The sequence below is a fragment of the Pectinophora gossypiella genome, unplaced genomic scaffold (assembly GCF_024362695.1).
Source record: "Pectinophora gossypiella unplaced genomic scaffold, ilPecGoss1.1 Pgos_32, whole genome shotgun sequence".
In the NCBI taxonomy this organism is placed as follows: Eukaryota; Metazoa; Arthropoda; class Insecta; order Lepidoptera; family Gelechiidae; genus Pectinophora; species Pectinophora gossypiella.
In genome coordinates this window covers 194,660-216,079 of record NW_026063242.1, presented here as the reverse complement: position 1 = coordinate 216,079, position 21,420 = coordinate 194,660, and the positions used below count along the sequence as shown (strand labels likewise).

General features: G+C 40.4%; 2 protein-coding genes and 1 long non-coding RNA gene across 3 annotated transcripts; all 3 read left to right on the top strand.

The window, feature by feature from the left end:
- Positions 1 to 938: 938 nt before the first annotated feature.
- Positions 939 to 20,843, top strand: LOC126380962 (uncharacterized). Its single transcript, XM_050030528.1, has 4 exons — positions 939 to 984; positions 1,688 to 1,792; positions 3,301 to 3,405; positions 20,680 to 20,843. The coding sequence occupies exons 1-4, from the start codon at positions 939 to 941 to the stop codon at positions 20,775 to 20,777; spliced, it is 354 nt and encodes a 117-aa protein (XP_049886485.1). The 3' UTR covers positions 20,778 to 20,843.
- Positions 6,311 to 8,058, top strand: LOC126380959 (uncharacterized). Its single transcript, XR_007568603.1, has 3 exons — positions 6,311 to 6,393; positions 6,757 to 6,895; positions 7,350 to 8,058. It is a non-coding gene; the product is annotated as an uncharacterized LOC126380959 (long non-coding RNA).
- On the top strand, positions 15,496 to 16,934 carry LOC126380942 (uncharacterized). Its single transcript, XM_050030520.1, has 2 exons — positions 15,496 to 16,056; positions 16,596 to 16,934. Exons 1-2 carry the CDS (start codon positions 15,528 to 15,530, stop codon positions 16,766 to 16,768), a joined length of 702 nt encoding a protein of 233 aa, XP_049886477.1. The 5' UTR covers positions 15,496 to 15,527; the 3' UTR covers positions 16,769 to 16,934.
- Positions 20,844 to 21,420: the final 577 nt, after the last annotated feature.

Sequence of the window (21,420 nt, the reverse complement as noted above, 5' to 3'; positions counted from 1 at the left end):
CACACTTGGCGCCATGGGAACGCTGCGAAGAAATGTCGCATTTCGTCCCAGTCAGCTGATCCGTACCTCCACACTCGCCTCGTACCACTAAGGGTTTCATCCGGAGGGGAATGGGTACATACGGCTTTGACCAGACAGTGATCCGACGTTCCCAGTGGAGCCGAGACCGAGACTGAGTAACAGTCTGGTTCCGTCGCCAGCACGAGATCCAAACAATTGGGTGTGTGGCTGTCAACATCCGGTACCCGCGTGGCAACATTCACCAACTGAGTGAGATCTAGCGCCAGGGCAAAATTGCGCGCCTCTCTCCCAGCGTGGTCGGTTTTCTCGAACGGGAACAGCCACTCCTTATGGTGTGCATTATAGTCCCCGAGAAAAACGAGTTCTGCTGTTGGGTACCGTTGTTGAGCCAAGTCAGCCTTTTCAGTGAGGTAGTTGAATAGCCTGGTTGTCTCCTGGTCACCGGTGTGCGAACGGTAGACACAAACATAAAGAGTCTTCTTCATGCTAGCGTCCACCATAAGCCATAAGACAGAAAAACCTGGGTCCTCGAAACAACGGAGACGGCGACAGCAGACGCTATCGTGGACATATGCACAGACCCCGGCTTGTTTTTTGAACTTATGCTCAAGTGTGTAGCTCGGGTAGTTGAGATATGCCACGTCTGCAGGTGTCGTAATTTTGGTCTCCGTTATGAAGAATAGATGCGGCTTTGCGGTCTCCAGGTGGTGATGGACCGGGTCGATATTTGAGTGCAATCCACGGATATTCGTCAGGTGCACTTTAAATGGGAGGAGGTGCAGCCGTTGAGAAACCTTATTCTTCTTGTTTGTGTGTTTCATTATTGGTTTTTTCTGGTGATATAAGACGGTGTCGAGGTGTCGACTTTATAACCACGACTAGCATTCATCAGCTCAACCGACCAGTGGGAAACTCAAATGGAGACTGCGGGGACGCCCGAACCCCCCCGAAGATGCTCACCGGGTCCTCCCATCTAGTCGCCAACTAGCACGGTGGAGCATTTCGGGATTTTACGCAAGCTGGCGGGGCAGCCTTTCGCACGTGGCTAGCGTGCTACTTGGGCCCCCAACTAACTGCGGTCGGCCAACGGCAAGACCGTGCTTCGGATCCCGCTACCCTCCAGTTTGAGCTACCCGATACGGCATTACTGAGGAGCCAGAGACCGGTTTAAATCGACTCAACTAACACCGACACAACCCCCAAAGGCACTGGCACTCTCACACACGCGACGGAACGCAGCAAGCTACTTGGCGCCGGACTTTAGTGAGAGGGTGGTCGCAAGCCAGGCGGTCCCTTACGGGCCCTACCACTCTGCAGGGGGGATCATTCAGCCGACATCACTGACTGGGGAGTCAGGTGATGCCGTTGCCCAGGGTGGACCACTAGGAGGTAGTTCACCTTCCACCCCACTTCTCACTTACACCCCTTACAAGTACATAAAGGTAGCCTTACAAATAGGTATGGGTGTTAGTGATACCGTAACAAATACTGAGGGGGATGATTCAGACCATGATTCTGAGTTTATATCAAGTGGAAATTCCTGTGGGAAAATTCATGAAAATATTTAATGTTTTATTTATACTCACAAAATACTCACTACCGCTCCACGTAACTAATAATTGCGCCGCCGATATTCTCATCTAATATATTTCTTTATTATTTTTAGCAACCCCATCCCGTGCACCGCCTTCACCGACGTCGAGTCAGGATGGCGAGTGCTTTAAACGTCGTGATTTACCAATAGGAGTCGCTAAATCGGATAAAAAGCCAGGTAAGATATTTTTTGGTGCATTAAAGTGATTTTTGTATTGTAAAAAACAATACAGGTGTCAAATGTACAAATTACATGTGTATGTTTTCTATCACAAATACTTCTTGCCTGAGTTTCGGGAGATGCGTTATAATGCTTACAAAACAGGATGTTAGTGACATCGTAACGAAAACTTTGAGGGATAATTGAGAATTGATATTAAGTGGAATTTTCCGCCGCCAAAGTATGGAAATGAAAATAGTTTAAAAAAACTAATCAATATCATGAGTTTGTATAATATGCTATATTCACGATTCAAATATACACTCGCCTGCAAAACTAAGTACTACAATTTACAAAAAACTTATGCAGAAGGAAATATGAATTTTAACTGATAATTAAATACACGAGTCTAATTGAAAAGGTAAGTAAAGAAATTATAAATAAATAAGTAGAATTCGAGGATACAAACGATAACATCTGAATTGTAGATATAATCACAACAAAACAAAATCTTTCGTAGAGTGGTTAAAAATACGTAACCAGAAGGTAATTTGCAAGTTCTCTTGTACACATATGATACATACAGGGTGGTAGTGACATCGTTACGAATATTGAGGGGAATGATTCAGACCATGGTTCTGAGTTTATATCAAGAGGGATTTTCCGTCGCAAAATTCATATTTTTTTAAATTATTTTCAATTCTACTATTTGCGAGAACACATAAAATACAAAAAGGTGGTAGAATTATTCTAATTACAATGTTGTGATATGTTCGGCCTGCATGAAGGCGTACAAAAATACATAAAAAATAATAATAAAGAAATGGTACATTGAATAGAAAATTATACTTATTATTAAATTCTTTACTTCAAAATTCCACTTGATGTTAACTCAGAATGATGAGCTGAATCATTCCTCTCTGTATTCGTTACGATCTCACTTACACCCTTTAAAAGTACATAAAGGTAGCCTTACAAATAGGTATGGGTGTTAGTGATACCGTAACAAATACTGAGGGCGATGATTCAGACCATGATTCTGAATTTATATGGAGTGGAAATTCCTGTCGGAAAATTCATAAAAATATTTAATGTTTTTTTGAATGAAAATGCCAAGTCGTTTGTTAGCGTGTGAATGACAGCGTGAGTCAGGTACCTTGGCCATGCGCCTGCGCCGACCTCGTCGCCACTCGTTAACTTTGAATGATTGGTCGCGATGACTCATCTTCCGTCTACGCTTTTGGAGAAGAACATCCGCGCGAAATTCTACTCGGGAGTCGAGGCGACTATTTTCAAGTAATCGATATTTTAGTCGATTATAAACAACTGCGTCATAATGTTTGTTTATAGTTGACGCAATGTGGTTTATTTCGCTAGAGTGACGTAAAAATAATAATTTTGCGTGGAATACTTCCGGGTACAAAAATTAAAGAATTAAATAATTACAAAATACTCACTACCGCTCCACGTAACTAATAATTGCGCCGCCGATATTCTCATGTAATATATTTCTTTATTATTTTTAGCAACCCCATCCCGTGCACCGCCTTCACCGACGTCGAGTCAGGATGGCGAGTGTTTTAAACGTCGTGATTTAGCAATAGGAGTCGCTAAATCGGATAAAAAGCCAGGTAAGATATTTTTTGGTGCATTAAAGTGATTTTTGTATTGTAAAAAAACAATACAGTACAATGACCTAAAGCTCAGCCATACCCAGCCGGTTACGTTGATGCCGGTATGGAGCATACTCCACCACGCTGCTCCAATGCGGGTTAGTGGAGGTGTTTTTACGGCTAATAGCCGGGACCAACGGCTTAACGTGCCCTCCGAAGCTCGGAAACATATTACTTTTTCGGAAAATCAGGTGATTCAAGCCTGGAAAGTCGTTACCAAACAAAGGACAGTCTCACAAAGTGATTTCGATAATGTCCCCATCGGGAATCGAACCCGGAACTTGATGTCGGAGGCTGTTAATAACATAATATACCAACGTTCATTTACCTTTATTTTGTGTGCTGCACCAATATCATGGGAAGCAAGCAAGCAGCGTACAGTCGCGCTTTCTACTACAGAGGCGGAGTATATGGCTCTAGCAGAAGCTTGCTAAGAGGCGATTTACCTCAAAACTCTCTACATAAAATCTTCGCCACATTGTGTCCCATCACCATACATTCAGACAATCAAAGTTCATTAAAACTGGCACACAACAATACGTATCACGCACGTACAAAACACAAGAAGTGAAGAAGTCTAGAGCTACCCAAGCGCGCGAAAATATTAATGTGGTAGAAGCTGCTACTCCTAGTGCCGCCCCCTCAAAACCTAAAACTAATCCCATAAAAAAAATCTCACGAATGATAGAATAGAATAGAATAATTTCATTTGCTTGGATACATGGTTGTTACAAGATGGTCACAATTTATGTATAAGGATCTCATGATCCACCAAGTGTATGGCATGCAAAATCTTACAAGAAATGAGATAATCATAAATGATTACAATAATTATTACAATGAACGACATAATTAACAAAATAATGTCAAAGAAATTAATATACAATATTACAATTATTTAAATTGATAACATTCAATGTCAATTATTACGGAATGTCAACGTGATTAAATAAATATATCAATTGATGATGCAACGTGCTATGAACACAATCAACGCTAAGATCGGAAAACTTGAACAGCAAATAAAAGCTACGTCGTCGGCGGGATCGTCTACTGAATTATCAGAACCACATCCTCAAGAAACTGTTGCTAGTTACTCAACATCCACGCCCTTAGTTGTACATCCTACCGTTGCACCAATTTACTACCCGATGAGCCAACTCTTACCTGAAAAGCCAAAATTCCCTTCTAAGAATAAACATCATCGAAGATTTAATGGCGTATTTGAAGAAGATTCCACCAGGCGCAGGGTAGGTATGTTATCGATCTTATTATAGAATGTTTAGAGGGAGAAACTAGGAACTAGGCATGTCGCGGCGTTTCCGCGAGATGTACATATTGTAATATAGCAATACTGATTAGTCTATGGTAAGTTGTCTCTGATATCGTTATCTAGTTGCTATGGTTACCTAACTGTTTTTCACAAGTTCAAACTTCCCACGTGAAGATATAATTTTGAGATGTGAAATTAATATGTGTTGAAAAAGGGAGTCCAGATATGTATTGAAAGCTAAGTACCTTAGAATAGTTTCTTAGTAGTTTATTACTCCATGGTTCTTATTGGTGCTATATCCCTAGATGTTACTTTGTCTAAGAGACATACACTGGAGGTAGATGTATGGATCTGTCGGTGCTTGTATGCAGGACTTATTTGCAATGCTTATTATAAATGTGGTTCACCCAATGTTCATCATTGGGTTTCCCCCGGGGAAGATGACTGTCTCAGGCTGTAACGTGGTATACAGCCAACTTGTATCTCACATGTGGTGTTGGTGTTATACAGGTGAGCCTTTGGATCTATTGTAAGTTGTTCAATATGGACTCCATTGCGGTTTGTGTTCGACCGGGTCATGGCATTGTCCGCCGATATTGATATATCAGGTGGAGTGGGTGTTGTCCGAAGCCAGTCTACATTGTGTTAGACATACCACGCTATGTGGTGACCACGAATTGCAAGATAGACAAAGTAACTTATAATTATTGTGTTTCTCAAGATAGACAGAGGTATTTGGTGATTCCATGCAGAAGGAATCATATTATAATTTATGTTAACAGGTAACGATATCAGACCGATAAGCGAAGCAGAATCTATGTTAACCTGGCTGAACTGGGAACAGATGAATGAAGATATCATAATCAACGTGAAAGTCTAGTAAGTGCATAATTGTTATCATAACTGTTCTGTCGTCGCGATTAAGCTGTTTACTAGCTTCTTAGGTCACTTTATAGGCGGCGATATTTGGTGGAGATGCTGGGATAGTTTATGTTTAGATATATTGGGTTGAATCCGAAATGAATATGATACAATTATGCACTGACATTACTGAAAACTTTAAATTTTTTATAAAATAATTGAAAGTTGTGACTCATAACGCCATCTGTTGCCAGGTCAAGTAACTAAACAAACTGAAATAGTACGTGAACAACTATTTCTTAGCTAACTAGCTAATAAGGTCCGTCCCATGATATGCTTGATGTTAATATTGTTATTAGTATTTTTATACTATGTTTGGAATTAAGTCACACATATATATTTAATTCCAAATATTTGTCAGAAATCAAAATGTACCGGAATAAGAACGGTTTGCGGGAACGTGCTTATTACCAACATGGCGAATGTTCCACTGAAAGTATGTACGACTATGAATATCTTTATCTCTGAAATTAGCAGGTATTATTAAGAGTAAATATTGTTATTAATTTTAAGCTAATTTAAGTTTAAGATTATTACGTGTTTGTAACGTAGGTAATATTTAAAAAGAAAATATCCATCAGACATTTTCTCGGCTGACCGCAGGTTTACCAACATAAGAGCAATGGCGGACATTTTTATTTTTGCCCTTTGTGGTTTCTATACGGAGGTGTTGGAAGTGAAAAATTCTATAAAATTTGTTAATAATTAGTGTCAACTTATTTAAAGTGATTAATTTTGTGTGTCATACACTGGTGAGTATTATTGTAAATCATTTTATTAGTTTTCGCTTGCTAATTTTGAGATTTTTTACTTTTCTTATATGATAACGAAGTCTTGATACTTACGAACAAAGCTAACTTCATTTGTTTTGAAAAACAATTGAAAGTTTAGGTCGATCTACGTGAAAAGAAATATCTTTTAGTTTGAAGATAATAGTGTAATTTCGATAAGTTGTGTATATTCAATAAGTATGTATTGAATTAGATTTCTAGTTGACTTGATTCCGTTCAGTGTAAACAAGTTATACAGAATCGACTGAAATAATTATGATTTTGTCGGGAATCTTTGTAAGAAAAACGGTCATAGTCTACAATGTTTTACGTTATTATTAACAGGTGAACACCGCAGTTTATTGGAAACTTATAATAAGCGGTTATGAGTGGATAGTCGAATACTGATCCAGCTCGATTGCAGCTGTGGGTACGCGGCAAATATACCTACCTACCTACTGATTGTTACCAAAACGGATATAAGGTATGTGAAACATTGTTTCTAATATGGCAGAAACATCTCGAACACACACGAAAAGTTAACTTTATGTATGTATCAGTGGGATAGTAATTTTATGACGCTATTCTACATATATTACGTGATGTATTACTAAGAGGGTAGGCAGAGTATGAAGTAAATGTTTTAAAGTAAAATACCTACCAAACTTTAGAATGTATGCAAATGTATGGATTAATTCATGTTAAGGGGAAGTTATTAGCAAAATACTTCTTATTAATACTTTAATCTTATCTACTGATAAGAGTACTTTAAAGTTAAGTACTATTGAATACTATAATTTGTTATTGATGTTTATGTGACAGTATAGATATTTAATTAAATAATTACCTTATAGGTTTTTCCTTTGTGTATGTGTTTGTACATTACATCAATGTATAATATGTTCTGTACATTGGTGCACTGTTGAACTTGTTTTCAGGAATTCATGTCTAACAATGGAAGAAATACTGATAAACAGGTTATCCAAATTTGTCCAAGAAATAAGGAACTTAACTGATCAAGGTCACTGCCTTTGTAAGATCTCAATAGATCAGCATAATCTAGAAAAGGCACAAATTATAAAAACTAAACTTACAGCCATATTGTCACGCTTTACATGTGAACTATATAACTATTTCAAAATATGCAATAACCCTGACCCTGATGAGATATCAGATTTCACTACTTATCAACTACAAGGAGAAGAAGTCTTGGCAGAGTTGGACGCCAAGCTGAAAATTCAAGCGGATCAACCTTCAACCTCGACAGAAGTTAATAAATCATCAAGTTATAGCAAGTTACCGGATTTGAAATTACCCGAATTCAGCGGAAATCTGCTCGAATGGCATTCATTTTGGGATCAGTTCACGTCTAATATAAGACGAAGAAATTTAAATGATGTGGACAAGCTGCTTTATCTCAAGAGCTCACTCAAGGGAGATGCGGCAAGACTTGTAGATGGATTTGATACAACAAACCGTAGTTATAAACTTGCAGTTGATACCTTAAAAGCAAGATATGGGAAAGACAGTGAGATCATATATGCTCACCATAAAGCACTTACCATGATTAAAAGAGCTGGAAATATACAAGAGAGTCGACAAACCTTAGACGAAGTCTCAAGGCACCTTAGAATACTTCAGTCTATGAAGGAAAATACTAATAGCAATCAGATTCAATACCTTATTATGGAAAAATTTCCTACTGATATTATTTACGAAATCAAAATGAGATTGGATGCTGAGGCAACAAACTCGATAGAAGAGATATTAAAACAACTCTCCATAGTAATATCAGCGAAGGAAGAAGCGAACAGAGTTACTCAAGTGAATACTTCAAACGAGACATCACCATATACGGTGGAAACATTACATGTGAACGAGGCCAATAATCCAAGAACAAATTATAACTCTAATGGAACAAATCACTATAAGAGGCAATGGAACACTGCGAATCCTAGTTCGTCTTCTTGGAATTCAAAGGAAATTCGATTCTAATGGAGAAAGAAATAATAAATTTCATGGAGGCAAAAAGGAGAAATGGTCATGTGTATTTTGTGATGGAGATCACAAAGGTGAATGTAATAAAGTTACTGCAATTGATGAAAGGAAAGCAAAATTAAAAGCCAGAAATAGATGTTTTAGCTGTTTTAAAACTGGTCACTTAGTACGTGACTGCAATAAAAAGAAAAATTTCCAATCTTGTGGACGGTTTGGTTTCCATAATAAAGCATTATGTCCGAAGAGACTTCAAAACAAAGTAAAAGAGAATACGAGCGTACTGCATATGAGAGATGGATCTACGGTATTGCAGACGGCGGTAGCTGCGGTTCAAGGTCGTGATATTCTTAAGACCTGTCGGATTTTGCTCGATTGTGGTAGCCAACGAAGTTACGTCACTCGAGGGATCGCTGAAGAGCTGAATCTTCAAGTTGTAGAGGAAAATAATTTGGCGATATTTACATTTGGATCTCAGAAACCTCACGAACTGGAAAGCCCTCTAGTTAAATTGGCAATCGTTACACGAGACAAATCAATTAAAACCTTTTACGCCAATGTTGTACCTTCAATATCGCACGGTGTTTCACAGCCTGACAAGGAATTACTGGACTCGAGTACCCAAGAAAAATATCCACTCGCTGATGATGGTTCATTATCAGACCGCATCGACATTCTACTCGGAAATGACTACTATTTCACCATCATATCTACAAAGAAGATGTGCATCAAGGAAGGCTTGTACTTGGTTGATTCTGAATTTGGTTGGATTCTTTCTGGTAAAATACCGAACAAGTTAAGTGAACAACTGTCGGTACTGACATATTTCCAATCTTCGTGTGAAGTTAAACTGGATCCACCTGATCTACCGTTAGAAAGTGGAAACATAAAACTCTTATGGGATTTAGAGTCGATAGGGATTACCGATTCACCAAAGTCCACACTGGAAGAGGAAGCAGTTCATCATTTCAATAAAACTGCCCAGTTTGAAGATGGAAGATACCAAGTAAAATGGCCTTGGATGCACTACCCTCCCGAACTTCCATCGAATTATGGTCTCGCAATTGGTAGATTAAAAAGTTTATTGAAACGATCGGATACTGAGACCCTTGATACCTACTATGAGATCCTCAAGGAGCAGTTGGATGCCAAAGTTATAGAAGCTGTCGAACCTTTAGCTTCTAATAAAACAACTCATCCTGTACATTATTTACCACATCATATGGTACACCAAAACGGAAAACGAGGCCGCATAGTCTACGACGCCTCCGCAAAAATTAATGGCGAAAAGAGCTTGAACGAGTGTTTGTACAGAGGACCATCAATGATAGGAGACCTCACTGGTTTGATCATTAGCTTCAGGTCAAACAAGGTGGCTATGTCGGCTGATGTTGAAAAGGCCTTTCTTCAAGTAGGCCTTCAAGCAGAAGATAGAGACGTAACCAGATTCCTGTGGATCAAAGACCCTAACAAAGAACCAACCGATGACAATATAATACTGTTAGAAGAAAGTGGACACACGGAAGGGGACATGACAGCTAGTCTATAAAAGGCAGCGCACGCCCGGCGCGCGCCCCATTCTGCGTTCGACACTCGTAGCGATCACATCTCCTAGACGTTGTTTATGTATTACTGGCTATGTAAATTCTATTTTGCTTAATAATTCTAATTGCTTAATTTATTTCTTTTTGTTAAAATTCATTATTAAATTAAACTCCAACTATTCTCCCTCGGTTGTTTTTTTTTAAATAATAAAGCTGGCCATCGCTAATATCAGAAGTGGGATAGGCTCCATAGCTTATCTTGCCTTTGGATAGAGCGAACAGCGTGATCTTTCATATTTTTAATTCTTTGTAAATAATGGCCGATCGTCCTCGACGCAGAAGAGGTAGGGTTAGGCCGGAAACCGAGGTTTCGGATCCCAATAGGGACATTCGTGAACAACTAGGTGTGATTCTGGCGCGAATCAACGCGCTAGAAAACTCCACGTGCAACGACCACGTGGCCCCATCACCGGAGCTTGCACGTGCTGACACAGCGCGCGCCGCCGGCGCCCGCCCGCTTGCGCTGGCAGATGCCAGCACGCCCGTGCCGCTGCTGACCCCTTCGATCGTGGTGGACGACTCTGTGGCGAGCACCTCCGCCGCCCTAGACGTGACGGACAGGATCATTGGAGCACTGAACACATTGACTAAAGTAAGATCCAACCATTATTACATTTCGAATTTTGATCCAAGTGTTAACGACATCGACTCATGGTGCGAGGAGGTTGAGAGAGCCCGCGAGATTAACTGTTGGGACGATAGTGAGTGCCTCGCTAGAATAGCAAACTGTTTACGGGGTGAAGCACGTGTGTGGTTGAACGAGTGGATCACTAGTGATCGAACTTGGACAAATTTCAAATTGGAATTTAAACCGTTGTGCTCCCGCCGGATCGATGTCGCTAACATTTTATACGATGTCATGAGCACGAATTCTGATGGTTATACTACGTACTCTGATTTTGCTAGACGTTCATTGTTACGTTTAAATATAGTGAAAGGTTTAAGTGACGACTTGATAGTTGCAATTATCGTGCGTGGAATTACCGACCCTCAGATTCGAGCTGCAGCGACCAATGCTCGATTACAACCAAAGGATCTTGTCGAGTTTTTTTCCTTATATACCAAACCCAAAGCCAGTGTGTCCCGTGATTCTGTGCGTCCGTCTCGTAGTAGGCACTTGGAAAGTAACGCGAGAAAGCGCGGTTATACAAATAAAACTCCGTCACGTGAGATAAAATGCTTTACGTGCGGAATGACTGGCCATATTCAAATAGCCTGTCCAAAACGACCAAAAGTCGACTTTCCGGCTAATAATAGTAGGAAAACAAACCAATCACAATCCGTTAAGTGTACGTTTTGCAAAAAATCCGGTCATGACGTCATAGATTGTTTTGCTAAACAACGGTTTAGTCGATAAATGCCATATTCTGGAAATGACACACTAGTCTTAAAACGACAAATTCTATAAATGACAAAATCTGAAAACGCCACATTCTATTAATGACTTATTCTGCAAAAGACAGATTCTGGAAATGTCATATTCTATTATTGACAAATTCTACAAATGCCACATTAACGTGAAATGTAGGTTCATGCGGATATGGTGCTAAATAACAAGTCATTCAATACTTAAAATATTATTATTTCTTGTTTAATCACTATAACTTAAATTTTACACAAATAAATCAGAAAAATAAACAAAATTAGACAGCCTCCGTGGTCTAGTGGTTAGAGCGTTAGGCTCACGATCTGGAGGTCCGGGTTCGATTCCTGATGGGGACATTGTCGAAATCACTTTGTGAGACTGTCCTTTGTTTGGTAAGGACTTTTCAGGCTTGAATCACCCGAAAAAGTAAGATGATTCCGTGCTTCGGAGGGCACGTTAAGCCGTTGGTCCCGGCTATTAGCCGTAAAAAAAACACCTCCACCAACCCGCATTGGAGCAGCGTGGTGGAGTATGCTCCATACCCCCTCCGGTTGATTGAGGGGAGGCCTGTGCCCAGCAGTGGGACGTATACATACAGGCTGTTTATGTAAACAGAATGTAGTAATTCTTTTTTGATTATAAAAAAAATAAAAAATAATTTATTCGAAAGTCAACGAAAAAATAGGAGAAATAAATACATACAGTTTGATAAAAAATATGCAAGGCTATTAAAGCAATTAAACAGAGGACAGATCAGCGTTGAACACTTTTTGAAAAAAACTAGGTATATACCTGCAACTCCTTCTTTAGAATGCCATTTTTTTTCAGTAAGTAAATTAATCATGAATCATTGTTACTTTTGTGATTTAATATCTAAAGATTTTTGACAATTAAAAAAAGAATTACTACATTCTGTTTACATAAACAGCCTATATTATACGTCCCACTGCTGGGCACAGGCCTCCCCTCAATCAACCGGAGGGGGTATGGAGCATACTCCACCACGCTGCTCCAATGCGGGTTGGTGGAGGTGTTTTTTTTACGGCTAATAGCCGGGACCAACGGCTTAACGTGCCCTCCGAAGCACGGAATCATCTTACTTTTTCGGGTGATTCAAGCCTGAAAAGTCCTTACCAAACAAAGGACAGTCTCACAAAGTGATTTCGACAATGTCCCCATCAGGAATCGAACCCGGACCTCCAGATCGTGAGCCTAACGCTCTAACCACTAGACCACGGAGGCTGTCTAATTTTGTTTATTTTTCTGATTTATTTGTGTAAAATTTAAGTTATAGTGATTAAACAAGAAATAATAATATTTTAAGTATTGAATGACTTGTTATTTAGCACCATATCCGCATGAACCTACATTTCACGTTAATGTGTCATTTGTAGAATTTGTCAATAATAGAATATGACATTTCCAGAATCTGTCTTTTGCAGAATAAGTCATTAATAGAATGTGGCGTTTTCAGATTTTGTCATTTATAGAATTTGTCGTTTTAAGACTAGTGTGTCATTTCCAGAATATGGCATTTATCGACTAAACCTAAACAACGATCGCAGGAGCGTAACAAAAATAACGTTAATTTCTGTCGCGAGTTAGAAGGCTCTCCGAGGGACAGGGATGTGACCACTGCAGTCGTGCAGGGCATACCTACGGATGTACTCATAGATAGCGGCTCGCGTGTATCACTGATTTCAGAATCGGTTGTCAATCACTTTAGTTGTGCGCGTATACCGACCCATCAAGTTCTGCGAGGGATAGGTAATCAAAACATCGAATGTACGAGCTATGTTACTCTCGTTGTAGAATTTACGGATATCTCGTTAGAGGTAGACTTACTTGTTGTGCCGGTAGGTTGTATAAACGTGCCTGTTTTAATCGGAACCGACGTGTTAAATCGTGACGGCGTGGCGTATATACGCGTAAACAATGAGCAACGTATAACACGTGTGACCGGACGTACTCATCAGGCGCCCGTTTTGCTCGTACGGCCAGATGAGCAGTTACCTGTAAAAACGCCCCTTCAGGGTGCTGATCGGTGCAAGCTATTAAATATAATTTCTGAATTTAAAGATAACTTGGTAGAAGGTACTGCACTGACCACTGTTACTACAGGTAGCATGCACATCGAATTGAAAAGCGACACGCCTGTACATTATCGGCCTTATAAACTTTCTGCCGATGAGAAACTGAAAGTTCGTGAAATAATACAGGACTTGCTTAACAAGGGAATCGTACGTGAATCCGAATCTCCATACGCCAGTCCCATTATTCTTGTAAAGAAAAAGGATGGCAAGGATCGATTATGTGTGGACTATCGGGCACTTAATGCAATAACGGTCAAAGATCGCTATCCATTGCCGTTAATCGAAGACCATATCGACCGCTTAGGAAAAAGCAAATATTTCAGTTGTTTAGATATGGCTTCGGGATTCCATCAGATAGCACTAGACAGCGACTCTATCCCGAAAACTGGCTTCGTGACGCCCGAAGGGCATTACGAGTATTTAAAAATGCCTTTCGGCCTGTGTAATGCCCCCGTTGTGTATCAGCGTATCATTACCACTACTCTTAAGCCGTTGATTGAGCAAGGACGAGCTCTGGTATACGTCGACGATGTAATTTTGTTAGGCGATTCGGTAGATGAGGCCCTAAAAACACTTCACGAGGCCCTCCTCATATTAACGTCAGCGGGTTTCTCGATAAACTTGCGAAAAAGTACTTTCGTAGCCACGGAGGTAGAGTACCTAGGTCGTAAGATCTCACAGGGTCAGGTTAAACCGAGCGACTTAAAAATAAAAGCTCTGATTGACTCCCCCGTGCCCACGAACGTGAAACAAATCCGGCAACTGCTAGGGTTGGCTGGCTATTTTCGTCGGTACATTCCCAATTATGCCACGAAGACAGCGCCAATTGCTCTACTGACTAGGAAAGGGGTAGCGTTTAGATGGGGCAAGGACCAAGAAAATGCACGTCGATATTTAATAGAGTGTTTAACAAACGAGCCCGTGCTAGCCGTTTTCGACCCGTCATTGCCAACCGAGTTACATACCGACGCGAGTTCTATCGGTTATGGTGCGGTCCTCATTCAGGAGCACCCAGGGAAGAGGCGGCGGGTGGTCGCCTACTTTAGTAAGACCACGCAGGGTGCCGAACCTCGATACCACTCATACGAGCTCGAAACGCTTGCCGTCGTAAAATCACTTCAACATTTCCGTCATTATGTGTTAGGTATTCCTTTCAAAATAATAACCGACTGTAACGCGTTAAAATTAACGGAGCGGAAAAAAGATCTCATCCCACGTGTCGCGAGGTGGTGGATGTATATGCAGGATTTTAATTTTAATATGGAATATCGGAAGGGTGTTCTTATGCAACACGCAGACTTTTTGAGTCGGAATCCCGTGGACGTCCGTCAGATTACGAGGCCTAGAAATTGGGCTCAGATTGCACAGTCTGCCGACGAGGAAACTCGCGTTCTCATCGACAAAGTAAATAACAATGAGCTAGACTCGTCACGCTATGTTGTACGTAATGAAATGCTCTATTATAAATACACTCCCACCGGCGAAGACCCCAAATTGCTCTGTTATATACCCAAAGGTCAGCGTTTGAGTTTACTTAGACTGTTTCATGATCAACACAATCATATCGGGCAAGACAAAACCGCTGACCTCATTTTACAGCATTTCTGGTTCCCTGGACTTCGTACCTTCGTAAAAAAGTACATAGGCCATTGTATTATATGTCTCTCTTCAAAGAAGGTACCTAGAGCACCACACCAACCTATTTCCTCCTGGCGCAAACCCGAAATCCCATTTAATACGGTACATGTGGATGTTTTAGGCCCATTGCCCGACTCGAAGGGATTTAAACATACCCTTATACTTGTTGACGCATACTCTAAGTACTGTCTTTTATATGCAATGAAAAAGCAGGACTCTGCTGAGTTGAAAAAAATATTTACGAATGCGATCTCCTTATTCGGTTCTCCTAAACTTATAGTTTGTGACAGGGGGCGCATGTTCGAAAGTTTAACGTTTCAAAAATGGGTAACCGACATGGGGTGTCAAACGCATTTCATAACACCCGAAATGCACAGGGAAAACGGACAGGTAGAGCGCTATTGCCGGACTTTGTTAAATATGTTACGTATTGAGGCCTCCAATGAAAACAGTCAATGGTCAGAGTCTCTTTGGCGATTGCAACTTACTTTGAATTGCACTAAACACAAAACTACGCAAACTTCACCCCTTCAATTACTTGTGGGTATAGAGGGCGCAACCCCTATAATCAGGTCCGTTATTCGTGACATTGCTATTGAAGACACGCATCCAAATCGAGAGGCAATACGCGAACTTCAACGCCAGCGGGCTTCCGACCTACTGGAGCAAAACAGACAAACACAGGACTTACGTGTAAATAGCGGTCGCAAGATCACCCGATCGTTTAATGTCAATGATATGGTTTTCGTTAATAAACATTCGCAGATGACAGGCAAGCTGGACTCTGGGATGCGAGGCCCGTATAGAGTTACTAAGGTCCTGCCCCACGGCCGTTACGAATTACGTTTGTTGGGTAACTCGTATGGCAAAACTACGCAGGCAGCCGTTGAGCACATGGTTGCCTGGCGAGGGGAGTGGACACCAGAGTCATGTGCTTCATTTTTTGAAAGTGAGTTCGACTATGTTGTTGTTTAGGTCTCTGCCTAACCCGATGGGAAATGGGCGTGATCTCATGTATGTATGTACATGTACGCGTCGAGCGCTGCTCCGCATGGTGATTGTATGTGTACGCGTTGAGCGCTGCTCCGCATGGTAGTTGTATGTGTACGCGTTGAGCGCTGCTCCGCATGGTGGTAGTACATGTACGCGTTGAGCGCTGCTCCGCATGATGGTAGTACATGTACGCGTTGAGCGCTGCTCCGCATGGTGGTTGTATGTGTACGCGTTGAGCGCTGCTCCGCATGATGGTAGTACATGTACGCGTTGAGCGCTGCTCCGCATGGTAGTTATATGTGTACGCGTTGAGCGCTGCTCCGCATGGTGGTAGTACATGTACGCGTTGAGCGCTGCTCCGCCAGAGACAAACTAAGTAGGTGCTACCGTAATGTTGAGCTAGGATCCATTATCGCTTACATGTAGTCGCTTACAGCGATTAGTATAATATGCACCTATTTCATTTCTAATACAAATATTTTATAATGCTTACAGCTATGGATAACGAAGATGATCAGCCAACTCAACCTCACGCGGGACCATCTATGGAACATGTCGTCCAGATAGAACACCAGCCGAGCAGAGTGGGCGAGGACGCCCACGTGTCAGGAGAGGCCGTGTTAGAAGAAAGTGGACACACGGAAGGGGACATGACAGCTAGTCTATAAAAGGCAGCGCACGCCCGGCGCGCGCCCCATTCTGCGTTCGACACTCGTAGCGATCACATCTCCTAGACGTTGTTTATGTATTACTGGCTATGTAAATTCTATTTTGCTTAATAATTCTAATTGCTTAATTTATTTCTTTTTGTTAAAATTCATTATTAAATTAAACTCCAACTATTCTCCCTCGTTCGTTTTTTTTTAAATAATAAAGCTGGCCATCGCTAATAATACAGTATAGATTTTGTAGAGTTCCGTTTGGAGTTATTTCAAGTCCATTTATACTAAATGCCACTATAAAACACCATTTGTCAAGCTCTGACAACGAGAACGTAAGAAATCTAGCAGATCACATATATGTGGATAATGTCATTACCGGAACAAATGACACAGAAAAGGCTTTGGAACTATATCGTGTCTCTAAGGAAACATTTCAACAGATTTCTATGAACTTGAGAGATTGGAGTTCTAATTCAAAAGATTTTATGCGACAAGTTCCAGATATTTCTTCAAATCAAATAGTTAAAATACTGGGTTTAAACTGGCACCTAGAAGATGATACACTTCACATCAAAACATGTGCAAAGGATAACACAAATACTAAGAGAGGTATCCTAAAAAGCGTTGCATCTGTGTATGATCCATGTGGCTATGCCGTACCAGCACTTCTATCAGCAAAATTACTTTTACAAGATTTATGGAAAATGAAAATAAAATGGGACTCACCATTACCCAAAGATATTGTTGATAAATGGGTTGACATCAAACAACATTTGAATGAAATTGAGGAAGTAAGTCTAGATAGATGTTACCTGAAAAATGCGCAGAGTAACGACTGTGAAATACATTGCTTTACGGACTCTTTAACCAGAGCTTATGCAGCAGTGGTTTATGTAGTTGGAGAAGATGAGAAGAGTTTTGTGATTGGCAAATCTCGTCTCGTGCTAATCAAAGATCAAGAACATTTGAAAATACCACGTCTGGAGTTACTTGGAGCATTAATTGGAAGTCGTCTGATACGATATGTAACTAAATTCATTAATTTGAATGTAAGCAAGCAAGTGCTATGGACTGATAGTCAGATTGTCATTGATTGGTTCAATTCGAATAAGCTATTGACTCCATTTGTGTCAAGGAGGATCGAAGAGATAAAACGTAATAAAAACTTGATTGTCAGATACGTACCGTCAGAACTTAATCCTGCTGATGCAGCTACTAGACCAACGAATTCTATCGAAGACGGAAGAAAGTGGTTAACAGGACCAGACTTTCTACTTCAAGATCCGAATACTTGGCCTACACATACAAGGAGTGATACAATTTTTTTGATTGGGGAGGATCTGACGAGTACTGATGATGTTCAAGATAAGATCTCTGAGTCAATGGTTGTAGAGAATGAAGATAACTCTCATGACGACCACCAGTTAATGGAACGAGGAATAGAAACTGACTCACATAATACACTGGAAGAAATTAGAAAAATACAGTCAGAATATTTTAAAGAGGAAGTGAACGGTAAAGAAACAAGTCTCAGTCGTAACCTTGGATTGTTCAAAGATGTAGATGGTATCTTACGATGCAAGGGCAGGTTTAGGAATGCCAACTGGTCATTTGATAAGAGGTATCCTATGATAATACCTAAGGATTGTAACTTTACTAATAAAGTAATCAAAGACACACATGAAAGGAACTACCACGTTGGTGCTAGTCATACACTAAGTATAATTCGGCAAACCTACTGGATACCGCAAGGCAAGAGACAAGTTTTGAAGATCTTAAAGAAATGTCCACGTTGTTCGAAGCATGGCGGTGGACCCTTCAAACTACCACCCACACCTGCGTTGCCATATGAAAGGGTTAATTATAGCAAAGCCTTTACGTTTACTGGAGTAGATTATTTAGGACCTGTATTGGTCAAAACAGAGACAGGTACCAGCAAAAGATGGATATGTCTATTTACATGCCTTGCAGTTAGAGCTATACACTTAGAAGTTGTGCAAGATTTATCAGCTGAAGAAGGACTATCCGCTTTTAGGCGAATGTGTTCTACTAGAGGAGTACCAGAACTTATTACTTCTGACAATGCCTTACACTTCAAATTGATATCTGACATAGTGTCTAAACCATACTGTGTTCAAAATAAGATAAAATGGCGATTTATACCCGAACTTGCGCCTTGGTTTGGAGCTTTCTATGAACGACTAGTAGGACTAGTGAAACATTGTATGCGTAGAACACTACAAAAACACCTATTGAATGATAGTCAACTGTCAACGATAGTAAAAGAAATAGAAGCTGTATTAAACACGCGACCTTTAACCTCTGTTGATGCAGAACTAGAGTTTATTTTGAAACCATCTGATTTTCTTCAACCTGGCAGATGTCTCATAATGGAGACCGCGCAGAATGGACTACCAATACAAGGTACATCAACGAAGACCAACTTAATTAAAGGATGGAAGAAGGCTCGTACAATACTACAAGAGTTCGAAGAAATGTTTCAAAATCGCTACTTACCAAGTCTACGTGAGAGATATAATCACTCGCTTAAACAACCACGTGTGACTTCTAAGTTAAATCCGCAAGAAGGCCAGATAGTTCAAATCAAAGGAGATAAAAACCGTGAAGGTTGGAAAGTCGGGAAAATTATCTCTTTGATCAAAGGCTCTGATGGATTGGTTAGAGTAGCTCAAGTTAAAGTAGGAAACTCTATCTTTACGCGATCTATTGCGCACTTGTATCCTCTGGAAGCCGAAGATGAGGAACAATATGATCCAGTACCTCAAGATACTACCAAGAATTCAGAACCCATTTGGTTGCCTTCGGAACAGTCAGTGAATACACCTGATGTTGTGACAGAAGACGTAGATGATATCCATATAGATACATGCAGCAACAATGAAACTACAAATGCTGAAGACATAGAAAGAACTTATGATATTTTGAATGTGACAAATAAAACGGCAGTGACTGAGAATGAAAATGAGAATGATAACAGATTTAATGAGTTAATAAATGATGATGATAAAATAATGGACAATGAATCATTGGAACAACAACCTGAAATAAATAGACCAAGACGGACTGCAGCGGTTCGAGCCCTTCAAAAGATAAGGGAATGGACACACAATTTAATGATTACCTTACAACTCTAATTGTTCCCGGCGGGAGTGTCGCGGCGTTTCCGCGAGATGTACATATTGTAATATAGCAATACTGATTAGTCTATGGTAAGTTGTCTCTGATATCGTTATCTAGTTGCTATGGTTACCTAACTGTTTTTCACAAGTTCAAACTTCCCACGTGAAGATATAATTTTGAGATGTGAAATTAATATGTGTTGAAAAAGGGAGTCCAGATATGTATTGAAAGCTAAGTACCTTAGAATAGTTTCTTAGTAGTTTATTACTCCATGGTTCTTATTGGTGCTATATCCCTAGATGTTACTTTGTCTAAGAGACATACACTGGAGGTAGATGTATGGATCTGTCGGTGCTTGTATGCAGGACTTATTTGCAATGCTTATTATAAATGTGGTTCACCCAATGTTCATCATTGGGTTTCCCCCGGGGAAGATGACTGTCTCAGGCTGTAACGTGGTATACAGCCAACTTGTATCTCACATGTGGTGTTGGTGTTATACAGGTGAGCCTTTGGATCTATTGTAAGTTGTTCAATATGGACTCCATTGCGGTTTCTGTTCGACCGGGTCATGGCATTGTCCGCCGATATTGATATATCAGGTGGAGTGGGTGTTGTCCGAAGCCAGTCTACATTGTGTTAGACATACCACGCTATGTGGTGACCACGAATTGCAAGATAGACAAAGTAACTTATAATTATTGTGTTTCTCAAGATAGACAGAGGTATTTGGTGATTCCATGCAGAAGGAATCATATTATAATTTATGTTAACAGGTAACGATATCAGACCGATAAGCGAAGCAGAATCTATGTTAACCTGGCTGAACTGGGAACAGATGAATGAAGATATCATAATCAACGTGAAAGTCTAGTAAGTGCATAATTGTTATCATAACTGTTCTGTCGTCGCGATTAAGCTGTTTACTAGCTTCTTAGGTCACTTTATAGGCGGCGATAAGGCATGAATATACAGAGACAGATGGGTTCAACTAGAAGATTTCAAAAGGGACTTTTTGGATACTTATTGGGGTGAGTCAGAACAGAATAATTTGAGAAGACAAATAGTACATAATACCTGGGATAGTACTAAAACAACAATGCCGAGCCATTTCAGTACGTTGTGCGGACAAGACAAATGTTAACCTATCCAATTCAAGAAAGACAACTCATCAGAGACATCATGCATCATTTTCCGAGCGAAGTTCAGTATGCATCGGTCACGAGCCGAAGCACATCAATTCTGGAAGCAACTGAATTTCTACGAAAACTTGACGACATCAACAGGCAATCAAGTTCTGTACCACACAGCGAACTTCAACAACATTCTACTTCCGCGAACTGTTATGAACATGTTACAAAAATGTCTAATCATGCTCCTGTTATCAAACGTTCGTATCCAATTCCTTATGCATATATGTCGCGAATGGAGGAAAAATTAAGTGAGATGGTAGATATGGGGATAATATCTCGGGGGTCTACTCCGTATAGTAGTCCGTTGACGTTTGCCGTAAAGCC

Bases quoted from the DNA above. Each gene is read 5' to 3' on its own strand.
- LOC126380942 (XM_050030520.1), top strand. From the start codon at position 15,528: ATGTTACGTATTGAGGCCTCCAATGAAAACAGTCAATGGTCAGAGTCT. The intron at 16,057-16,595 runs GTGAGTTCGACT...TAATGCTTACAG, and splicing joins ATGTGCTTCATTTTTTGAAA to CTATGGATAACGAAGATGAT.
- LOC126380962 (XM_050030528.1), top strand. From the start codon at position 939: ATGGAGACTGCGGGGACGCCCGAACCCCCCCGAAGATGCTCACCGG. The intron at 985-1,687 runs GTCCTCCCATCT...TATTATTTTTAG, and splicing joins CCCCCGAAGATGCTCACCGG to CAACCCCATCCCGTGCACCG. The intron at 3,406-20,679 runs GTAAGATATTTT...TTATGTTAACAG, and splicing joins TAAATCGGATAAAAAGCCAG to GTAACGATATCAGACCGATA.